This window comes from Melanerpes formicivorus, unplaced genomic scaffold (genome assembly GCF_026170545.1).
Source record: "Melanerpes formicivorus ecotype bairdi unplaced genomic scaffold, bMelFor1.0.p_v2 SCAF_38, whole genome shotgun sequence".
NCBI lineage: Eukaryota > Metazoa > Chordata > Aves > Piciformes > Picidae > Melanerpes > Melanerpes formicivorus.
This window is the reverse complement of record NW_027142390.1, coordinates 3,911,013-3,933,002: the sequence shown is the minus strand read 5'-3', so window position 1 is coordinate 3,933,002 and position 21,990 is coordinate 3,911,013. Positions and strand designations below refer to the sequence as shown.

Genomic DNA, 21,990 nt, shown 5'->3' with positions numbered 1-21,990 from the left:
CCTTCTCTGGACACGTTCAAGTGTCTCAATGCCCTTCTTAAATTGAGGGGCCCAGAACTGGACACAGTACTCAAGGTTTGTTCAGTTGTGTGACACCCCTGCTTATTTTTGTTGGGACACCTAAGTCTGTGTGTCCATGCTAAACTGTGTGTGAGTGGGATAACATCAGTATTGTTTAGTTCATTCCCGTGAGTCTTCAGCAACATCGCCACACCGGGTATTAGAGACCATCTTAAAAAAACAAACACAAGGAAGCAAGTTCTCTATTTGAAAGTGTAATTGTTTTGGGTTAAAATATGTCTGACATTTCTTTGTAGTCACAGGTAAGCCTTTAAATGTGTGGGTTTCTTGAGGAGAGAAAGAATCAGAATTATTTGGAAGATCATCATTTGCATAGTTTTCTTTCCCATAATACTCTTTTTCTAGGGAGTTAGATCAATTGACCAGCAGGAAACAGGATCACTGGTTGATTCAAGTCTGTAATCTTTCTTGTATTGCCTGAAACAAAACCAAACCAAAGAAAATCTGTGATAAAATAACCAAAGAGCAAAATCAAACATATGTCTGCAGACAGTACCGGGAGTCAGAGCCTGGGTGCTGGCACCTTACAACTCCCAGGGGCAGCAGTGATGGGGACACACAGGGACAGTGAACAAAGCTGCACACTCAGTGTCTCTTCCACATCACAGACACTTACTAAAAGAAGTTGAAACAAACATTTTTTCATGTGGTACATCCAACCCTTCCCTTGTCCATATAAACAAGGCAGCAGAACTTCATTTGACATTTTTAATGCAAACCATAGACAGCCCCAGGGCATTTCCCCCCAGCCCACCCCAAAAAGGAGCCTTGAGTTCTGTAGAGTCATTTCAAAGTCAAAAATTTAGAGTAGAATAGAAGAGAATGGAGTAGAATAGAAGAGAATGGAGTAGAATAGAAGAGAATGGAGTAGAATAGAAGAGAATGGAGTAGAATAGAAGAGAATGGAGTAGAATAGAAGAGAATGGAGTAGAATAGAAGAGAATGGAGTAGAATAGAAGAGAATGGAGTAGAATAGAAGAGAATGGAGTAGAATAGAAGAGAATGGAGTAGAATAGAAGAGAATGGAGTAGAATAAAATAGAATGGAGTAGAATAGACCGGGTTGGAAGAGACCTTCAAGATCATCGCATCCAACCCATCATCCAACACCACTTAATTAACTAAACCATAAAACCAAGCACCCTGTCAAGTCTCCTCCTGAACACCTCCAATGATGGTGACTCCACCACCTCCCCAGGCAGCCCATTCCAATGGGCAATCACTCTCTATATGAAGAACTCCTTCCTAACATCCAGTCTGAACCTCCCCTGGTGCAGCTTGAGACTGTGTCCTCTTGTTCTGGTGGGCTGTCTGGGAAAAATTCAAGCACAGCTCATTTACACCAAAGAGGTGCATTCTTACAGACAAACTCTCCCTTCATTTAATTTCTTTTGCTCATCAGTATTAGCTGAAAAAAATAAACAGATGAATCTCAAAGCATGTACATCACTCATCCTTCCCCTCTGTCCATTACCTGGTAACTTTGTGCTCAGCTCCAGACACACGTAGGAGTCTTTCATCAGCTCTCTGATTCGTATTGGAATTATTCTCAAATTGTGCTTTTGAGTAAAATTGACCTAAGCAACAGCCACAAAAAATGAAAAAAAGATTTAACAATACAGAACATCTGAAATTGAGATTCATTTAACCCAAACAGCAGCTAGAACACCAAGAAAGCCGCCGCCTGCCTCAGATGGCAAACAAACCAAACATGTCATGTTTGGAAGCTCCCTTAGCAAGTTAAGAAAACCCCTGTGATCTGCTGCTGTCCCTGACATCCCTTGCTCTGATGGGTTCTCACTTCTTTTCCATCCCCCCCCTTCCCCCAGTGGTTTCAGAGTATGCAGCCTCTCTGCTTGCAAAGTGTTGGCAACAGCTCCAACTTTAGTCTCATCAGGGTTTTGGAGCTGAGATGTTCCAGAGCAGCTGGTTTTCATTTTGGGAGCCCAAACGTTTGCCCCTTTTTTTTCTCTCCATTATGTATAGTCCATTATTGGACATCAGATGAATTTGCTGCATAAACTGTGTCGTTCCACAGCACTGTTAAAGTTAAGCCCCACTATTATTTTAGCTTAACACTTAACATTTTCTGAACCCCTAGCGGTCTATTTGCCTGTACCACCGGTGAGCAGAAAAGCATAATGTTACATTTCCAGGGTAAGGCCTCCCCTTTTCACAGCCTGGGTTACTGTGCAGAAAAAGGTGATGTCAGGTGCCTGAAAAGAACAAATTACGTTTTCTCTAGCACCCTCTGAATAACAGCATGCCTGCTGCCTTGCCTGCCCTTTGCCTTTCGTGAGAGCCTGTCAGGACCCAGGGAAGTCAGATCTGATTAAGGGCTTATGAAATTCCCCACACTGTGTTCTCAATTCCAGCAGCTCAGTTAGGAGATCATCCTTCCTGGCTGCATACATCCCTGCGGACACATACCCAGAGCTCCGCTGACTTTGTCAGAGAAGCGGTCGGGGTGCAGGAAGTCCAGCCCAAGGAAAGCATCTGGGATCTTGATGAGGGAAATTCTGACTGTGACCATACCAGACAAGGACGCAGTAATGCTCCTTTCCTTCTCAACTGAGACACTCAGCCTAGGAAGTCAGTTGTAAGGTTATTTCCAAAAAGAATATGAAGAAAGAACATGTATTTAACTAGACAACAGTAATTTAAATGATGCCATTTTTGCCTCCTGTCTCTTTGCAGTTTCGTTTCTCATGATCTGTTGGTGGTTATTTCTAAGCTAGAAGGTATTCAGTAGAGGATCATTTCTCACTGGGCTGCACCACAGAACTTTCCCATATCCAGGAATGAAAATACTCCAACAGAGAAGAGCTTTTTTCTGCTGGAAACACCTTATTGTCCATAATGGCAATAAATGCTTGAAGAGGGAGGGTGTTAAAAATAGTAATATCCATTTTAATGAGAAAAAAGGCAGAGTATGTAAACTAATTCTATTTTATGGAGTCAAATGATTTTTTTTCCTTGGATATTTCACAAGTTTTTTCAGACCCTGCCTTTCTTCTAACCCATTAGTTTTATTTTGGCCCCGTTGGGTTTGCAGAACACAAACATCCACTCTCATTTGTCTTTGCAGACCAGGTTAGATGAAAATGCACCCACAGGCACTGGTGGACAGAGCACTGTGGTTGCAAGGGCTGGGGTGCTGGCCTGAAGCTAGAAGCTGGGCAAATGACAAATTACAGAGGGGCATAAATCCAGTATGTCCTTGGCTCTATTTGGATTGCCAAAAAATAATTGAAAGCAGTTGGTTTAGGAGTTCTGCTATTGTCTAGAACTGCCTGCAAGGGAGAGAGTGCTGTGTGTCCTGTCTGCCTCAGACCAACAGCAGATCCTCCCAGAGGTTTATTCCAGCAGTGGAAAAAAGCTGGCGGAACTAACTAACTGTGTTCAGCTCTTTCTTGTGGAAGGATCCTGCTCTATTTATTCCAACAAATGCATTTAAAGTACCCTTCCTCCAGGAGCAGGCATTTATCTACAGACAGCTATTCAAACGCTTTATGCCTTCCCATAAAAAATGCCAGCTGCCCAGATGTGTGTTATTGCTAAAGCTGAGGAGAAAGAAAACTTCAGCCTGTGTGGAGCCAAGAGACAGTAAATGTCAAAGCCATCACTTTGCAACACTCGCTCTATGGCTGGAGGAACACAAAGCGCCTTGGTGGCAGCCGGCGCAGTGGTGGCACAGGGACTGCTATCACCACAGTGGGTCGTTTAATTTGTAAGAAGAATGTGCTGCCTCTGACAATGAAGCAGAAAAGCAGGCTGGTGGTGCAGTTGTTTTTGTTCTCTTCTGCAGGCATGGAGAATTAAAATCAGACCTCTTTTGTTCTCCGTATTCAAAACAGGGAGTTGTGGAATTGCCTCGCTTCTGCTCACACTGAGTTGGATAAGGACATTTGGAAGCACTTACTTGAAGCAAATGTGAAAGTGGAGGCTTGGATGAAGAAACACCTGATATATTTTCGAGTTTGGGAAAGGACAGAGTGCCATTTCTTACCCCTGGACAGTGGAGGTGGCTGACTTTGTCCATGGCAGCTGAATGCTCCTGTTACTGTGGCCTAGGACAGCCCCATTCGTGGAGACGTGGATTTGTGCGGGGGGATTCGCATAGTTAATTTCCAGCTGCACAAAGTGATTTGTTCTCTCTCCAAGCTTCCCCCTCACAGTGAGTCCTTAAATAACATTGGCACAAATTTGTCAAGTGACATGTTTACAAGATGTGACTGATCTTAATAAAACTGCCCAGCTCTGTTGCTAATGTATCATAAGGGTCACCTATCTAGTTTGGGAAGGCACGGTACCCCGGATTTCAGGTTCAAGTGCCCCAAGATCCATGTGTGGTGGGGTCACCAGAGTCTGTTTACCCCTACATTGCCAGCTCTTCTCACAGAGATGGCTCTGCTCCATCAGTGCAGCTGACAACTGGCACTGGGGCCATGCATCTTCCTACTACAGGGCCACAGAAAAAGTGCAGGACATTCTAGGCGGGCACCTTTCTGTTAGCATGCAGGGACCGTGGAGTTGAAGGTCTCTAGATCCGTAGAGGACCCCTGGGGCCAGACATGGGAAAATCCTAAATGCCATGGCTGTGACACTGGGAGGAGAAGGAGGTGACTCACAACCAGACCTATGAGAACTGCCCTCATAATCCTGAGGTGAGTGAAAGCTAATCCTGCCTAACTGAAAGGGAAATTTAACTACAGCCTCTGCAGTCACTGCCAGGCAGCAGCTATGATATGGCCCTTCATGAAACGGGGTTATTCCCACAGACACCAGCTGCTCTCATAGACTAAAGTGGCTCTACTTGCCCTTGGTATCAGAGATAAGCCTGGCTCACTCACCTTGCTCTGGATCTGACAGCAGGTGGACAGAGGGCTGTGCTTGTCCGTCAATACGTAGACAGATGATATCATTTTGCTTGGGTAACTGCAGGAGAAGCTGTGGGTATTCGTTGGCTGAAAAGCCAGAAGAGCAGTGTTAGCATGCAGAGAAAAGTCTAGTCTGTGCCCTTTGGATACAAAATCACTAAAATCAACAAAATAATTATTGAAAAGCACACCCAGACACAGCATCTTGTGTTTATCAAGGTCAACCAGCCCTTCAAAAAGCTGAGGCTGAAGATCTGTTGGTTGTTATGTCCTTGAGCCAGAGAGGCTTTCTCATGGGATATGGGGATGTTTTCCATTTATGTTCAAAGAATCAGCCAAGGTTTGCAACAAGAGGTAAAGGGTTTTCAGAGTTGATGGAGTCAGAAAAAGCCCAGTTATGTTAATTGTTAAGATCAGAGCAGCGTATGTATTACTCACCAAGAAGCTGTGCTCTTGTTTTGCTTCTTACCCTGCCAACTGAAATACTTGGAATTAGCATGGAGAGTTTAATGGAAGATTTTTCTCTGAGTTGACAAATTAACCAGGAAGAATAGTCTGACAGAAGCCTTTTTAGCAGAGCTCTTCACTACTTCCATAGAGAAATTTGCTTCAAACAAGCTGTGCCAGTGGGGGAAAAAAGCACAATATCCATTTCCTGTTTCTTTTAGGATCAACCATGACACTGGGACATGCTCAGCCTCAGCTGCAGGGGGTTTAGGGCTGCATTTTCAGTGGCCACAGTGCAGCACTGAGCCCAGCACGCCCTCCCAGCTCCCCTCATACAGGCTGTGAATAGCTGCCTACTGACAGCAGCTTCTTGTTTCTGCCAGACTGGAACTCAGAGTGACATCAACCTGAAATAAAAAAGGTTTCCAATGTTTTCTTCATTCGGGGTCATGCCTTGCATCTCTCTTTCCACCCTTTAAAGGTGGAGAATTCATTCTGCTTGTTGCCCACTGAGTTTTTGGATACAGCCATGCACGCAGATCCTACATGAGCAGCAGCCAGCACCTTCTCTGCTCAATGCAATGGAGCTCTCAGCGATGCCAAGCCCTATCTCTGCAGTGCCCTGGGATCTTCTCCTTGCAGTGCAGGCACCATCATCGTGCAGATGGCTGTGCCCCACACTGGTTCACACAGCAAACCCCAGGACTGGAAAATAATGTTTTTATAACAGCCACTTCCTTCAGCTTACTAATACATGTTTTCCCAGACCTTTCACATTAGTTTTCAGGAGGTGTGTGTGTATATATATATATATATATAAATTTCTGAAAAGAGAGTAAGATTGTTTTCAGAAGTTTTTAGTTCATTGAGAAATATCTGTGGATTGAAATACATAAAATGAAAATGAAAAGGTGTAGCAAATGGATGTCTGTAATCAAAATGTCTTTAATAAAGCAACGTTTCTGTGAGCCTACATATGAAAATGATTCTGAATAAAATCAAAGGAGAAACACTTACCAAGAGCTGATCCAACCCCCTGTCTATAAGCACCTGGAGAAAGAAAAGAGAGTGTCTGTATTTTATTCATTACTGTATTGCATGCCTTGTGGGAGTGTGTCAAACATCAAATCTGTCATTTTCCATCTGCAACTGCCTTCCTTCCCCCAAATTAATTAGCTGCAGTAATGAAGTCTGCAGAACGTGAGCACTGACCCCTGGGAAATAGTTCCAGCCAAAGGATGGAAATGGACAAAAAAAACCCCAACCTACTAAGAACTTTGTTTGATTTGATTGTCTGCTAGATGCTGGGGCCTCACCTGCTCCACATGGGGATGGCAGCTATTGCTTACTTTTTGCTTCACCTATTTCTTCAAATCCCTTCCCTCTCTAGAGCAAACACCATGAGCTCTTTTTATTCTTTGTTTTATTTTGGTTCTTTGGGCTTTCTGTTTGTCTGTTTGGGGTTTTATTGCTGGTTTGGGGGTGAGGTGGTTTTGTTTGGGCTGTTTTGGTTGAGGCTTTTGTTTGTTTGGGGTGTGTTTTGTTTGAGGTTTGGGGTTTTGGTTGGTGTTTGCCTGTTGATGTTTTTGGTATGTTTTGGTAGAAATTACTATGGAAATATGCTAGTGAAAACAAGGTAAAAAAACTTACCTCCTGCAGGGAAACTGCTGGACTCCTCATTATCTAACACAAGGAAGAGGGAGAGATTAGTGTCATACAGCCAATATTGTTACTTTACCCAGAAAACTTGGGTGCTGGGCTTCAGGGGATGGACATTTTCTTCTGTCAAAGGGCAAGTAAACAGAGCACAGGCAAGACTCTTAGCAATGGAATGCCTTCTTCCCTGCATTCACTTATTTCTCCAGCACTACAAAGTGCAGAATCCCTTTGCAGTGGCAGGGATGCTGAGTAACAGCTCTTACATTACTGCTGGTTAGTATTTAACCAAATCCCATCTCAATAGCAGTGCTCATTTCACCACTTCACCTCTTAAAACAAGCCCATGTGCTCAGATTTGAAATGAAGCTAATCTCTGAACTCCTGCCTCTGATTCGGCTTCTTAGCATGTCACATCATTGTCACATGTACCCACACTGGAGGCCAACAAGAAATCATCACTAACAGCAGCAGATTTTGGGAGGACTATTCAATGCTCCATTTACCAGCTTCGGTAGGTTTGTTTGCCAGCTCCATCTGCTGCTGGTTGCCAGGTTTGGTGACCACCATGGAAGTGAGCGGCGTAACGAAGCTGTACCGCAGAGACAGCTCTAAGGCCTTTGCCTCCAGGATTTTCTGGTCCTCTTCTTGTGCTGAAATACTAAAGTCTGTGTTAATGGTGAAGAAAAAACGATGTATAGAGACTATGAGCAGGTCATCTGTTTCGTATTAGTTGTGTCTTAACAGGCGCTTTTCACGGTCAAAGTCTTACTGGGATAACTCAGCTGTTCATGTAATTGCAGGGAGGGAGATGCTTAACTGTTTGCAACACTGGAGCCTATGTATGGCTCAAATACATAAAAACAAGAGATACCTGATCTATGAACTGTCTTATGGACATGCTTAGCATTCACTTTATTGGCTATTGCCATTCATTTCTCTACAGGAGATATTCCTGGATACATATGAACAGCTCAACACAACCATGCAACTCAGATCTATTTCCCAGTATGGTCTTGAAAGATACTTTCTATTGTGCTTTATATTTGTTCTCTATATTAATTTATGTGTTCTATATTATGTATATTATGTTTTAACATGTATCTATCATAGAATCAATAAGGTTGGAAAAGACCTCAAAGACCATTGAGTCCAACCTGTCACTCAAGACATCATGACTACTAAACCATGGCACCAAGTGCGACATCCAGTCCCCTCTTGAACACCTCCAGGGATGGGGACTCCACCACCTCCCTGGGCAGCACATTCCAATGGCTAACAGCTCTCTCTGTGAAGAACTTTCTCCTCACCTCAAGCCTAAACTTCCCCTTGCACAGCTTGAGACTGTGTCCTCTTGTTCTGGTGCTGGATACCGAGGAGAAGAGACCAACCTCCTCCTGGCTACAACCACCCTTCAGGTAGTTGTAGGGATCAATAAGTCTCCCCTGAGCCTCCTCTTCTCCAGGCTAAACAATCCCAGCTCCTTCAGCCTAAGCCTCCCCTGGCACAGTTTGAGACTGTGTCCTCTTGCTCTGGTGCTGATTGCCTGGGATCTATATATATCACAGAATGTTAGGGGCTGGGAGGGACCTTGAAAGATCATCCAGCCCACCCCCTCCTGCCAGAGCAGCATCACCTACACCAGGTCACACAGGAATGCAACCAACTGGGTCTTGAATATCTCCAGGGAAGGAGACCCCACAGGCCTCCTGGGCAGCCTGTTCCAGTGTTCTGTCACACTTAGAGTGAAATTTTTTGTTCTGTGGAACTTCCTATGCCTCAGCTGTCACCAATTGCCCCTTGTGCTGTCACTGGGCATCACTAAGAGGAGCCCTTTGCATATCTATAAATATTAATGGGATTGCAACTTAGTCTCTTCCTCTCCAAACCAAACTCTCTCTCTCTCTCTATATATATATATATCTCATAAACCTCATATTCCTCATACAGTCATGTTGCATTCTTCCAGTCTTCCATATTTTTAATCCTATCTGCAGTAGTATTTCTGCTTCCTGGTGTTTTCCGCTCATATGAATTAGGAGTAAGGAATTTGTGCTAGAAGTTTGGGGTACAAAACATGAAAGGAGCTTACGATTTTTCCAGCAGCTGTTGAATGGTTAAGTAAGCCCACAGTCTCTCTGTGAAGTTGTCAAAGATGTAACTCTGATTTTGAAACACTCGCTCCTTCTCCTTGACATCTGTTTCTTCTCTAAGAGTCAAGCCACCGGTGTGCTGAAGTGAGAGAACACTGACCATCAGAAGAGCAGTTCCAAACTCAGAATCACAGAATTGCTAGGGTTGGAAGGGACCTCAAGGATCATCCAGTTCCAACCCCCCTGCCCTAGGCAGGCACACCTCACACTAGATCAGGTTGCTCACAGCCACATCCAGCCTGGCCTTAGAAACTTAGTTTCATAGTTTCATTCAGGGTTGGAAGGGACCACAAGGATCATCTAGTTCCAACCCCCCTGCCATGGGCAGGGACACCCCACACTAGATCAGCCTGGCCAGAGCCTCATCCAGCCTGGGCTTAAACACCCCCAGGGACGGGGCCTCGACCACCTCCCTGGACAACCCATTCCAGGGCTTCACCACTCTCATGGGGAAGAACCTCCTCCTCACATCTACCCTGAATCTCCCCACCTCCAGCTTCATTCCATTCCCCCTAGTCCTATCACTACCTGAGACCCTGAGAAGTCCCTCCCAGCCTTCCTGCAGGCCCCCTTCAGATACTGGAAGGCCACAATGAGGTCACCTCGGAGCCTTCTCTTCTGCAGACTGAACAGCCCCAACTCCTTCAGTCCGTCCTCATAGGAGAGGTGCTCCAGCCCTCTGATCATCCTTGTGGCCCTTCTCTGGACACATTCCAGCACCTCCACATGCCTCTTGTAATAGGGGCTGTGGAGGTGCTGGATGAGGGATGAGGCTTCCACCAGCTCCCTGGGCAACCTGTTCCCATGTCTCACCTCCCTCATGGTGGAAAAAATTCTTCCTAACATCCAATCTGAATCTACCCATTTCCAGTTTTGCTCCATTTCCCCCTAGTCATATCACCGCCTGACACCCTAAAAAGTCCCTCCCCTTCTTTCTTGTAGGCCCCCTTAAGATACTGGAAGGCCACAATTAGGTCTCCTCAGAACCTTCTCTTCTCCAGACTGAACAGCTCCAACTCCCTCAGTCTGTCCTCATAAAGAGGTGCTCCAGCCCTCTGCTCATCCACATGGCCCTTCTTAGATAGTCACATTATTAGACTTCAAAGAAGTCTTTTGGTACCTAAGTGCCCTTTTTGTCTTTCAGCTTTGTCCTTTCCCCTTGGAAAATGCAACCCCAAACTACCAAGGAAGTATGCATTTTGGATATATACATATCTGGACTCAAAACAATGTGGGAAAAAAAAAAGAGCTGATGAACTTGTTCTGCTTTGTCATTTTCAAAATTGCTAATGCAGATTTCCTTCTTCAGTCTAAAAATACAAATCAGTCTCCTAAAAAAGAAATGTAGGAAAGGCAACACGTTATGGTTTGGAAAGGAACTGAAGCTGCTGCTTGCTTATTTGTGGTCATCTTCCAAAGTTTTTCTTTGGTAGCAAATTGAGGAGGGGAAACCTGCTTGCATTCTCAAATGCTTGTGAAATGGGAAAACAAATGCATGGCCAAGTGCAGAGGAAAATATATCACCCCCAACAGACTCCCTGAAGTCTCCTATGGTACCCTAAGGGACAGGAGGGAGATACGTGCTTCCCAGTTAGTAAACTAAACACTTACTGACTGAGCTTTAATTTCTACTGGCAAAATATCAAGCTCATTGCTAACTTTCCCAGACACTATAATTTCAGATCCTTCAAAAAACAGCTTGAAGTTGTTCTTCGTTAATCCCTCCACAGCATTTTCCGGATAGTGCATTTCAATTTTCATTAATATTGGAGTAGCCACCTCTTGGTAAAAGCCCTAAAGAGGAGCAGAGGGAGAGAGAGGGAGAGAGAGAAAGCACATATGACTGCAAAATTATGCAAATCAGTATCTTAAACGTCTGAAAACTCATTAAACCCAAGATGGACTACTGGGACCAAGCAAAGCTTTTTCATCAGCAGTATAAGAATGCTGCAAGCCTAGAAAATAAGTGTTTGCTCCCAAGGTTCAGCATACCTTCATCAGCCAGGCTGGCAATACCACATAAACTGTATTTCCCATGGTAATTCATATACCCATGCAGCACCCCCATTATCACCATCCCAAACAGTTCAGTGTTTTGCTTTAGCCACTTTTCACATCTGATTTTTTTACACTTGACTTGAAATCCTGAGGGTTAATCTTTCTCTTTCTGGGGCTGGAATTAAGCCAATCCAGTCTCTCCACGTCCAGTCAAAACAGGTAAACGTTACTTCCCAGAAAAGAGAATGTCCCAAAAGTTGTAACAATCCCTCTTCCAGATAGACAAAAAAGATCCAGGCTGGTGGAACTGCAGAACCACTTTGCCTGCAGGTGCCTCAAACCACCTGTTGATTTTCAGGGAAACCATAACAAACAGCTTCCAATGTTGGTACTTCAAGCAGTTTGAAATCAGGTCCAAGCACAGCAGTTTTTCCACCACCACCTGCCCTGGATCATTCTTTTTGGAGAGGCACAAAAATGTGTATTTCCAGGTTTGTTCAAATGCAGCTGATTTGAGTCTGTGTCTCGGGTACTGTAACCCTCACATACCCCCAAACTGCCTTTCTCCTTCGCAAGAATTAACAGATGAAACTCAAACCCAACTCTTCAATTCAGAAAATAGGTGCTGCAGCTGTTAAAACTAGACAAAAGCTGCAGTTGATAGGTGGGGTTTTTTTCTGGCTTATGCCTTAAGTGCTGACCTGGAGCTGCAAGTCAGCATCAGCGTTTTCGTATATACGACGTGCTAAGCCCCCATTGCTTAGGGCCATTTTCTCCAGGAACTTATAACTGACATCAAACCCAAGGCCAAGGCAGAAAAGAGCATATTTCCCATTGACTGCTTTCTGGATGTTTTCTTGAATAACTTCCACGTTACTCTCACCTGTAATTGAAACAAACAAACAAAAGAACCCTGATTAGTTGGGGGCGGGTGGGTGGGGGGATGTGAAGGGTAAAAAGGCAGCGGTGGCTTTAATGGAAAATTCAGCCTGAAGTCTTTTAAAAATAATTACTAATAAAAGATTAAAAATGCATGGCACAGCTTTTCAAACTGGAGATTCCGAGTTCCGCTTTGCACCTGGAGTTCCAGAACCTGATTCTTCCCTCTAATGACTTTTACTAACTTCTACTCCTGTCGGCGTGCCTAAGTGCAAACTATTTTACAAGATTACAGGGGCCTGAGGAGGTTTTGGGGACAGAAGGGGCACAGATGACCAGCCAACAGGGCAAGGAACGGAAACGCTTGATCAAGCGCTGGGAAGACAAGAGCCATCCATAAAAATTATGGGTGGGAATTCGGGAGAAAAATGGATTGGTTAATGGGGTCGTTCAGTCAAACTGCAAATTAACTCAGCCATGCTCGAGGCTCCTGTGCCTGAAAATGGGAAAGGATTTTCGCACCATCATTTTATCTCTTGACGAGCTGCCGATGGCCCTGTATGGATAGCTTCTCGACCAGCATTTCCATGCAGGAACTGCCACTGCCCGTAGCAGTATCATGGGAGCAGCTCACATTTTCCCTTTCAGCGTGCTTTGCCCCGCAAAAGCAGCCGTGCATTGGTGCTACATGTATTTGCCTATCACTCCGCCCCAGCCAGCTTGTGGAGATGTATGTGGTGGTGAAGAGCAGGCAGCACCAAGATCTGAATTTCATTAAAAACCCCAAACCAATAAACTGACCCCAAAGCAGTACAGACCACACTGTCCAGAATGCAGATTGATCTTATTAGAGGGCTTGCAGCTGAATTAACGTCTTGGAGAGATGGTGGTGCCACACAAAATTTAGACAAAGTCCTGTTTGGAACAGGTGATGTTTGTGTCATTGCATTAGGGAGCTACTGCTTGTTTAACCCAATCATTCTATCTCCAACCTCTAGTTTGTACTGTCACAGCTGATCATTAGTTAGGAGCTAGATACGGAAAAGAATACAAAACAAAAGGCACCTTGAAAATACCTCAGGTTTGGGACAAGGAGGGTGAAGAAATATATGCAGGACCTCTCAAATGGGACTATACATAATATATGCAAAACATCCATCTTTTGGGTTTGAGTATTTTACTTTTGTATTTCAGTTGGAGCATCTCCAACAATCCCCTTGAGTTTCTAAGCTGGAAAGCCAGTGGTATTTAGCAAAACAGTTCTCAGCTAAAGGGCGTGCAGTCACGGGCAGGCAGCCTCTGCTAGCACTTAGAGCCCTTGCCAGAGCTCTCTGATAACTACCCTGTCTGCGAGGCAGACCCAGCGATAGCCCAGGCAGCTTACACCAAAGCTCTTCTGAAACCCAGGCTGTGCCTATCAATGTCTGGGGTGTAAATATGAAAGATTAAAAAGATCCAGAAGAGCGAGGACTGGGGTGTGCATTTACTCACCAGAAGTGGGCTGGCCATCTGTCAGCAAAATAATCATGGAGACACTCTTCTCTGGCAGCCTCTCGGCTTTGTCCAGCAAGCTGACGGCAGCCAGCAGGGCGCGATTGATGTCTGTGCCTGTAACGAGAAAGCAGGCATCACTCACCTGGGAAAGATAATCATGGGCACAAATCGGTGCACTTCATCTGCCGGAGCCCTGCAGAGTTGTTTAAACTTTTCTGCAGGAAGTAATCCTTCAGAGAGATGAGGATTTAGGGCTTTAGCCTACTGGGCTTAATCACACTGTATTATATTGCAGTGGCAATGCTGGAGTATTCTTTTGGGAGCATTTTCAACACATATGTCATGGGAAATACAAACACATCTAGAGCGATTAAACCCTGCTTAAATAAACACACTGTCATCTGCTAACCTACATTAAGAAATCTCTCCTAGCCTTAGTTAGGAAATTGAAGAAAAGAACTGGGCACAGGTGGGATTTATTGATGTTAGTGCCTGGGATAAGAAAACCTGTGTTAATACTCACAGCACAACGTTAAAAGGCTCTAGTCCCATTAGGTGTGCTTACAACTAAATGGTGAAACAGCATCAGCGAGTGATGCAGCTGCTGGAGTGCTTTGTGCCTATCTGACTCCTTTGTTTCTGGGCTGTGACTTAAAACTTTGTATGCTTTTTATTTTACAAGGGGACTCCTAATCTTAACAAAATGAGCAAGCTGCTGTAAAATATTGAATGACTTACTGTTCTTCTGTAGGGGAAAAAAATATGTATTACTGGGAAATCTTCCAGCCATCTTTGTTACAAAAAACATGAAACAAAGCTCTGTGGCTTGGATGGTTCAAAGATATGATGTAACGATCTCTCTGTATCCATATCATCATACGGTCCCTGATCCGTTCACTCCCATAACCAGCCTTCCTACCCAGCTCACCACTTGGAAGTATTGAAAACTGACTTGCTTTGTGAGCACTGGTGGTGGTTCTGTGGCAATATATGACTTACAAAAATAAGACTTTTTTTTCCTAGGCAATGAATTATTCTATTACACTGGGTGCACATTTGTGGTTACAAGCATCTAGATGGTGCCTTGTACCTCCAGCAGCAGAAATGGTTTGCACAAATCCTGCAGCACTTGCCACGTTCTCTGGAGTGGCTTGCAGCAGAGAGCTCTTCCACTCCACTACTTTGCTGTTGAAGGTGATAAAGCTGAAACGATCTTTCAGGCGGAGGTCTTGCAAAATCTTCAGCAGGGCATCCCTTGTCTGTTGCAAGGAGAAAACAATCACACTCAGTATTTCTACTACTCTGCTGGAATGGGGACTGGAACTGCAGTGTAATAAAGGGATCTCTCTACAGAGTAATTCAAAATGCAGCCTGATGCCCTTATTTCATCCTAATGGTATTTTTCAGGACAAGACCATCAGAAGTCGCCAGTGCACTTAACTCACAGACATAAAGAAAACATCTATGAGGGCTGCTGCAGGCTTGTCTGCTCTCTAGCTACCTACACAGTCATCAGTAAAGGTAGAGCAGACAAATTAGTTCCTAGAACTTCATCAAACAAAAAACAATTCTGCAAAGACAGAAAAGGTGCTCTCTGCCTCGATGTTTGATACTCCCCAGAGCAGCAGCAGCAGACAGGTGTTAGAATAGAATAGAATAGAATAGAATAGAATAGAATAGAATAGAATAGAATAGAATAGAATAGAATAGAATAGAATAGAATAGAATAGAATAGAATAGAATAGAATAGACTAGACCAGACCAGACCAGACCAGGTTGGAAGAGACCTTCAAGATCATCGTGTCCAACCTATCACCCAACACCACCTAATCAACTAACCCATGGCACCAAGCACCCCATCAAGTCTCCTCCTGAACACCTCCAGTGATGGTGACTCCACCACCTCCCCGGGCAGTCCATTCCAATGGGCAATCACTCTCTCTGTGTAAAACTTTCTCCTGACCTCCAGCCTGAACCTCCTCTGGCACAGCCTGAGACTGTGTCCTCTTGTTCTGGTGCTGGCTGCCTGGGAGAAGAGACCAACCTCTGCCTGTTTACAACCCCCCTTCAGGTAGTTGTAGACAGCAAAAAGGTCACCCCTGAGTCTCCTCTTCTCCAGGCTAAGCAACCCCAGCTCCCTCAGTCTCTCCTCATAGGGCTTGTGTTCCAAACCCCTCACCAACTTTGTTGCCCTTCTCTGGACACCTTCCAGCAAGTCAACCTCCTTCCTAAACTGAGGGCCCCAGAACTGGACACAGGACTCAAGGTGTGGCCTAACCAGCGCAGTGTACAGGGGCAGAATGACCTCCCTGCTCCTGCTGGCCGCACTGTTCCTGATGCAGACCAGGATGCCATTGGCCCTCTTGGCTGCCTGGGCACACTGCAGGCTCATGTTCAGCCTACCATCAACCAGCACCTCCAGGTCCCTCTCTACCTGGCCGCCCTCCAGCCACTCTGACCTATGCAGACTTAGTTTCACTCATTTCTCTATGTCTGAACATTTTGCTGTGCATAAACCCAGCCTGTGTTTGCAAAGTGGAGTCCAAAGTTACTTCCTCAAAAGGCTGGGGTGTGTGTGCCTGCTGCTAGCTGAGGCGAGTCACCTGCTCGATTTTTCTGCCTGCCATGGACCCGCTCCGATCGATCACGAAGATGACGTCCTTGGGCAACGCTGGCATTTCATGGGGTGCAAAATAATGCACAAAATACCCATTGACAATCTGAAATACAGAATGTGAGGTCAGCCACGCAATTGCATCTAAATAAACAAGCAGCACTTCGTAACATTCCGGCATAAGCCAGAAGGGAGGCGCGCGCTCAGTGGTTTCTTTTTCTAGGTAAGCTCAAATCGAAGAAGTATTAAAATTGATTCCCTAGGTGGAAGCAAGGCCATCTGTAGAGAGCAAATTACAAGAGAATAGCTTAAATAAATAAATAAAATCAAATCTATATTTTAATACACACACATTGCATGCCTCAATGCCATGTGTACCCCTTTACCTCTGCGTTATCACTCATGAGGACATCTCTGCTCGCTGACTGACTGCCATCTTCTAGGCCATCCCTGTATACTTCATTATGGCAATGGTATGGAACATAATGTACTTCATTGCTTAGGGCATACATAGCTCCAGCAATATCTTTAAGTCCCTGCTTTCTTTAGTTATGCCTCAGCTGTCACCACAACTGAAAGAAAATCAAGCAGTCACTTTCACAGCTATTAATCACACTCCTCTCAACTTCAGTTACAAGAAGATACAAATATGCCTTAGATCAGCCCAAAAACAATTAAAGCAAAGAATGTAAAGAGACATCTAAAAAGTGGTAACATAGATTTGGTATTGAAACAAGCTTTGAAAGATTGATTCAGGTTTTTTTCTGGGGTGATCCATTCTTGCAATGTGTCAGGTGTCTGACTGAACATCACCATCCGTTCCTGCTGACCCTGGATTAATGGAAGCAGCTTTTCCTGTCACCCTTGGTGTTTCAAAGTAAATGTTGCTGGTTTACTGATTGCACTTCGCATTCAGCCCTACCTGTGGCTTGAAAGCATTTTTATTTCTACTTCAGTTTTACCTGCATGTCACCTGCAGTGGCACCTCTCTTAACATCATAACGCACAACAAAGTCACCGTTCAGGAGGTTTTCATTGAGCTCAGGATTTATCCTCTGTTGCTCTGCAGTTGGCTTAAATAAAATATGAGCCTGCAAAGCAATCAGAAGATGAGATTTAAAACAATACAACTTCAAGGTGTCACTGGCAGCAACACCTGGCAGCTGGTGCTTTACCTTGGTTTCGCTCTGCACTTTGGTGAGTGCCTTGGTTAGCTCATTTGTCATGAAGGTGCTGTCTGTCTCCAAGCAGCATATGCCCTGGGGCTCAAAGATGTGCACATCAATCTGGCAGCAGAGAGAAAGTCAGCATCAGCATCTCAGAGGGAACACTTTGCTGTCCCCTGCCCAGCCCTCATCAGGTCAGCCCACCTGGAAGTGCGTAACAAGTTGCTTTGGTCGGAGCTTGATCAGCAGCTCAAACTTCCCCAGCTGCCGCTTCAGCAGCTCCTCGTAGGTCAGCTCAAAGGTGACTTTGCTGGCAGCAGCAATGCTGATGGATATGTGAAACTGCTCCAGCTTTCTGCCTGTGATTCTGGGGTGGGAGAATAGAGATTTATCTCCTTTGGGGAAGGCTTGCTTAGGGTGGCCAGTGTTTATGAAGTGCACTGAAGAATGGCCAAGGGGCCACATGGAATACATAAAAATCAGTAGGAGTAAATCAGTTATAACAGAGAAGGTCTTTTCATTGCAGGCAGTATTGTATACAGCAGAGACATTACACTGCCCTGCCATGGGCACTGCTTATGTAAGCTGAGAAATGGAGCAGAAACCTGTGCATGTCCCAGACTGGGAAGTGCAGGTTAAATATACCTCCAAATGCCTGCTTGAGAGTCATGGTCCCCTGCATTTGTAGGGGAGAAGACTCAAAGACCAAGTATCCTCCTAGCCTAGCCAGGCATTCTCATGGGACTTAGGAAGAAGTTCTTCACCGTAAGGGTGGTGAGACACTGGAACAGGTTGCCCAAAGAGGTGATGGAAGCCCCGTGCCTGGAAGATTTTAAACATGCTCTATGTGGCTCTGGGCAACCTGATCTAGTGTGAGGAGTCCCTGTCCATGGCAGGGGGGGTGGAACTAGATGATCCTTGAGGTCTATTCCAGCCCTGACAGTTCTGTGATTCTGTGTGTGACAGCAAGACCCAGGACAACACTGAACAGTGACACCTCCCCCTGCAGCCCTTTGCAGAGCCAGGTATAAATCCTACAGAGATGTGAATACACAGACACACCACACACACACCTCTCCCAACAAGAACCCAAGGCTGCTTTTCACACTTAGCCCTGCTAGAGGTGGCTGGCTCTAGGGTTAAACCTGCCCCCAGCCAAAGAAGAACCCAAGGAAAAGCCTTGCTCAGGACAGCAAAGTACCTGACGAGGCCGGCTCCCTGCCCCTGTGAGACTGCAGTGTCATATTCCTTCTGAGCAGAAGCTTTCTCCTTTATTACTCCTGGATATGTTTTGCCATCAATGGACCTGTTTGGTTTCCATAAAAAATAACTGATGTTAGAAGGAAAGCACTGGGGAAGGAAACAAGAGGAATGCTACACTTTGTGGTCCTTGGGGCAAGAAGAGAGGACCCTCTTGGGCTCCCACAGCATTCCACATGCAGGAGGGCACCAAGAGCCACCACCACAATACAGCACTCCTCCTTGAAAAGTCTCAGGGAGGCTGGAGCAGGAGAAACACAACCACTGAGCACATTTGAGCATGACCACCCTGTGCAGCAGGCAGCCTAGCCCTGGCCCTGGCCATCTTCTTTCTGTTTGGCTGCCTACTACTTTGCCCAAAAGAAGATTTAATACAGGACCCTTCAGAGCCCAGCTCTTTTTGCCCAGCACCACTTGTGAACACAGACAAGCAACCTGCCCCAGCCCCCAGAGCTGCCTCCTCCACAGCACAGGTAAGGACTGGTCCTACATAGAGAAGTTGGTGATGAAGGCTGTCTTGGGCAACTCCACTTCAAAGGTCACCTCTCTGGATTCATTAGCTCTGTTGACAATTTTGCTGGTGATGAGAGTGTGAGCAAATCTTGATGTGACCCTGGAGTCTACATGGAGCTTGTAGATTTCAATACCATGCTGGAAAAAAAGAGTAAACAGGTTGAAACAGAGCCACTGGGGTTTCGCTCCTGATTAGACTACTGGTAGTAGTAATTATGCTACTAGATACTGTGACTGGAGAAATGTAATGAACTTCAGGAAGGTCCAGCCAGAAGTGGGAAGGAGACCTGCTCATGGCCAGACTGGCCATCTGCTTTTTCACTTCTCTGCAGCTGTGGCCACAGCCCCACAGAGATCTGCAACTACATCTCCATATTGTCGTTCCACAGAAGGCTTTTGCTGAGCCTTTTTCTGTGGTCTTTCCTCCTTGGGGTTGTCTGAAGCAGCTGGTGTGTCACCCCAGTACATCACCCAAGACTACCCTGAGGAGAAAAAGACAAATCAGATGCCTCTTAAGTGCTCAACCCATGGGAGGAGACCTGCCAGCTTTTGTGCAACTGTTTGTGTGCTCTCCCAGCTGTTGACTTTGCTGCATGTTTTTCAGCTTGGTGCCTGGTGTGATGTTTAGCAGATTTGGAACCCTGTGTGGGCCTCCAACCCCTCCCTGTGGCACAAACCCTTTGAGCATTTGTGTTTCTCCTGACCTGCTGCTTGAGGGAGGAGGACACCATTCTGGAGCTGCCTGAGAACAACTCATGGAGCAGCTGGACTGGGAACTGCCAGGAGCACCTGCCTCTAAACACCCACCTGTGGCATTTTAAGGCCCTGTGTTCAGCAGTGACACTGAGAAGGGTAGAGCTGGATATCACCAGTCTCACAAAAGCCCAATATTTCATTAAAACAAAAAGGCTCAGCATCACAGCAGATCATCACACTTCTGTTTTCACTTTTCCAGCCTTACAAAGGTTTGAATGGCTAACTGATCTGTAGTTAGCTTGACAATTCACCTCCTGTACTTTACTCATCAATTGATGGCAGCCACTGGCCGCCTCTCAGTCAGAGCACTGCCTCTAACTAATTCCAAATTCAAAAGTTCAATCCAGCTAAACATGGCCATTCAATGCAGAGCTGTTACTAGAGATTTGTGGTTGGGCATCAGAGCAGGAGGTTCCTCAGCCAGCACCCCGTAATGGATGGTTGTTTTTTTTTTTCATTATACATTGCCAGAGTGTACTCTAGGAGAAAGGGCTGGACCCCCAAAAGATGCATTAAGAGCACAATTTTTCCAATCCTGGCAATTCAGTTGCCTCTTTCTTCCCACACTTCTCTGCTGCTCACTCCCAGCTGAAGCCCTCCCTACCCAGGCTGGGGCAGTCAACCCCAAGAGCATCTCTTCCCACAGATTTTTCTGAGTACCTCCAAGTACCTCTGCTCACATTTGCTGCTCTGTCATGCTCAAACTGTCCTGTGGCATGTTTGGAGGAGAGCTTTATGCCATGATTGACCCTCATTAGAGCAGTGCAGGCACATGGTGGCCACTGCTGCCCATGGAACATCCTGTGGCACAGGAGAAGCATGGCCTGTGCAAAACATTCCCTGTGCAAAGTCCACCCTGTGCCACACACTGAAAGGATGCTGTGGGGATGAGGGATGGGGACCTGCACTCCTGTGCTTGGCCAGCCAGCAGCATTTTAGGCTGTGACCAGCACCAAGGAGCACACAGCGTGGTGCAGCATGGTGTGGGGCATCACTGTGTCCATCATGAAGAACAAAAAGGAGGACCAGCCCCAGGTGAGTACCCAAAAGCAGCAGGGAGCAACTTACAACTGCTTCCCATGGCACTGCAAGTCCATACAGCACATCCACAGCTTCTTGCAGTGCCCTTGGCCACCCCTGCAGCCCCCAGCTCTGTCCCTGTCTGTCACAGACCCACCTGCACTTGGGTTGTACGTCACACTTTTCTGACCAGATGGAGTGGAAATAAAACCCTTCAAGCACAAGGCTTCCTCCATTGCTCTAATGCTGCTATTTTTAAACCACAACCAGCCACAGGCACCCTGAGTTGTTACAACACATGCTTTACTCCTCCAGACACTATAAACAGCTGTCCACTCCCCTCTTTTCTGTCCCATAGATGTTATTAAATGCATGTCAGAAACCTCCTGGCACTGCAATGGTCCTTGCTGTAACAGCACTATTTTGAGATCCAAACCTCAGCCGGTGACCAAGCTGAACCTTCAAACTTGGTACCTTACATCCCTGGGGAAGAGCATGACCAGACACATCTGCAAATGCTTTCCCATCACATTTATGCTGTACAATCCCAAACAGACAGACAATCAAAAAGGTCTTAAAAGAACCCAGAGCTCTGAAATCATACACTTGAGGCCCCACAGAAGGTGGTTACCAGAGTTACCTGTGTATGTTATTTGGCCAGTTACCAAGACACCACTGGATCATCCAATGAGCAAACAAGATAGTGTTAAAAAAAGACCCCAACACAACACAAACACAAACAAAACAGAGCAAATACCTTTTGAGCAATAGCTTCTGCTAATACTATGAGTGAGGAAAAGACCATCAAAGTGAGCAATGTTCTCCCCTCCATTTTGGAAACAGCAGATTCTCAAATGAAAGCCTGGTTTATCTTAATCAGTTAATGAGTAACTTGCACTCAGGGACCGTGTGTAGACTTTGAAGACATCCAGAAACTTAATATTTACATGCCAAACACAAGGGAAAGTTGGACTCAGCTAAAGTTTATTTTTCCAACAGCTCAGTGCTGCGCTCTGCACCTGAATTTACCTCCAAACTAAGTGTGTGGGGGGGGGGGGACTCTCTTCACCTCCT

General features: G+C 45.5%; 1 protein-coding gene across 1 annotated transcript; it reads right to left on the bottom strand.

Annotated features, from left to right (window-relative positions):
- Positions 1–259: 259 nt before the first annotated feature.
- Positions 260–21,763, bottom strand: LOC137450894 (inter-alpha-trypsin inhibitor heavy chain H4-like). Its single transcript, XM_068157874.1, has 21 exons — positions 21,674–21,763; positions 19,118–19,278; positions 18,569–18,673; positions 17,572–17,734; positions 17,377–17,487; positions 17,164–17,292; positions 16,191–16,307; positions 14,678–14,846; positions 13,585–13,701; positions 11,916–12,097; positions 10,828–11,010; positions 9,156–9,295; positions 7,570–7,724; positions 7,058–7,090; positions 6,425–6,457; positions 5,399–5,437; positions 4,934–5,047; positions 4,090–4,264; positions 2,511–2,665; positions 1,555–1,657; positions 260–498 (listed from the first exon to the last, which is right to left on the bottom strand). Exons 1-21 carry the CDS (start codon positions 21,746–21,748, stop codon positions 423–425), a joined length of 2,535 nt encoding a protein of 844 aa, XP_068013975.1. The 5' UTR covers positions 21,749–21,763; the 3' UTR covers positions 260–422.
- Between the last annotated feature and the right edge of the window lie 227 nt (positions 21,764–21,990).

Coding starts and splice junctions, on each gene's coding strand:
- LOC137450894 (XM_068157874.1), bottom strand. CDS start 21,748: ATGGAGGGGAGAACATTGCTCACTTTGATGGTCTTTTCCTCACTCATA. Junction 2,666..4,089: donor GCCACCTCCACTGTCCAGGG/GTAAGAAATGGC, acceptor CTGACTTCCTAG/GCTGAGTGTCTCAGTTGAGA. Junction 499..1,554: donor GCTGAGCACAAAGTTACCAG/GTAATGGACAGA, acceptor GTTTTGTTTCAG/GCAATACAAGAAAGATTACA.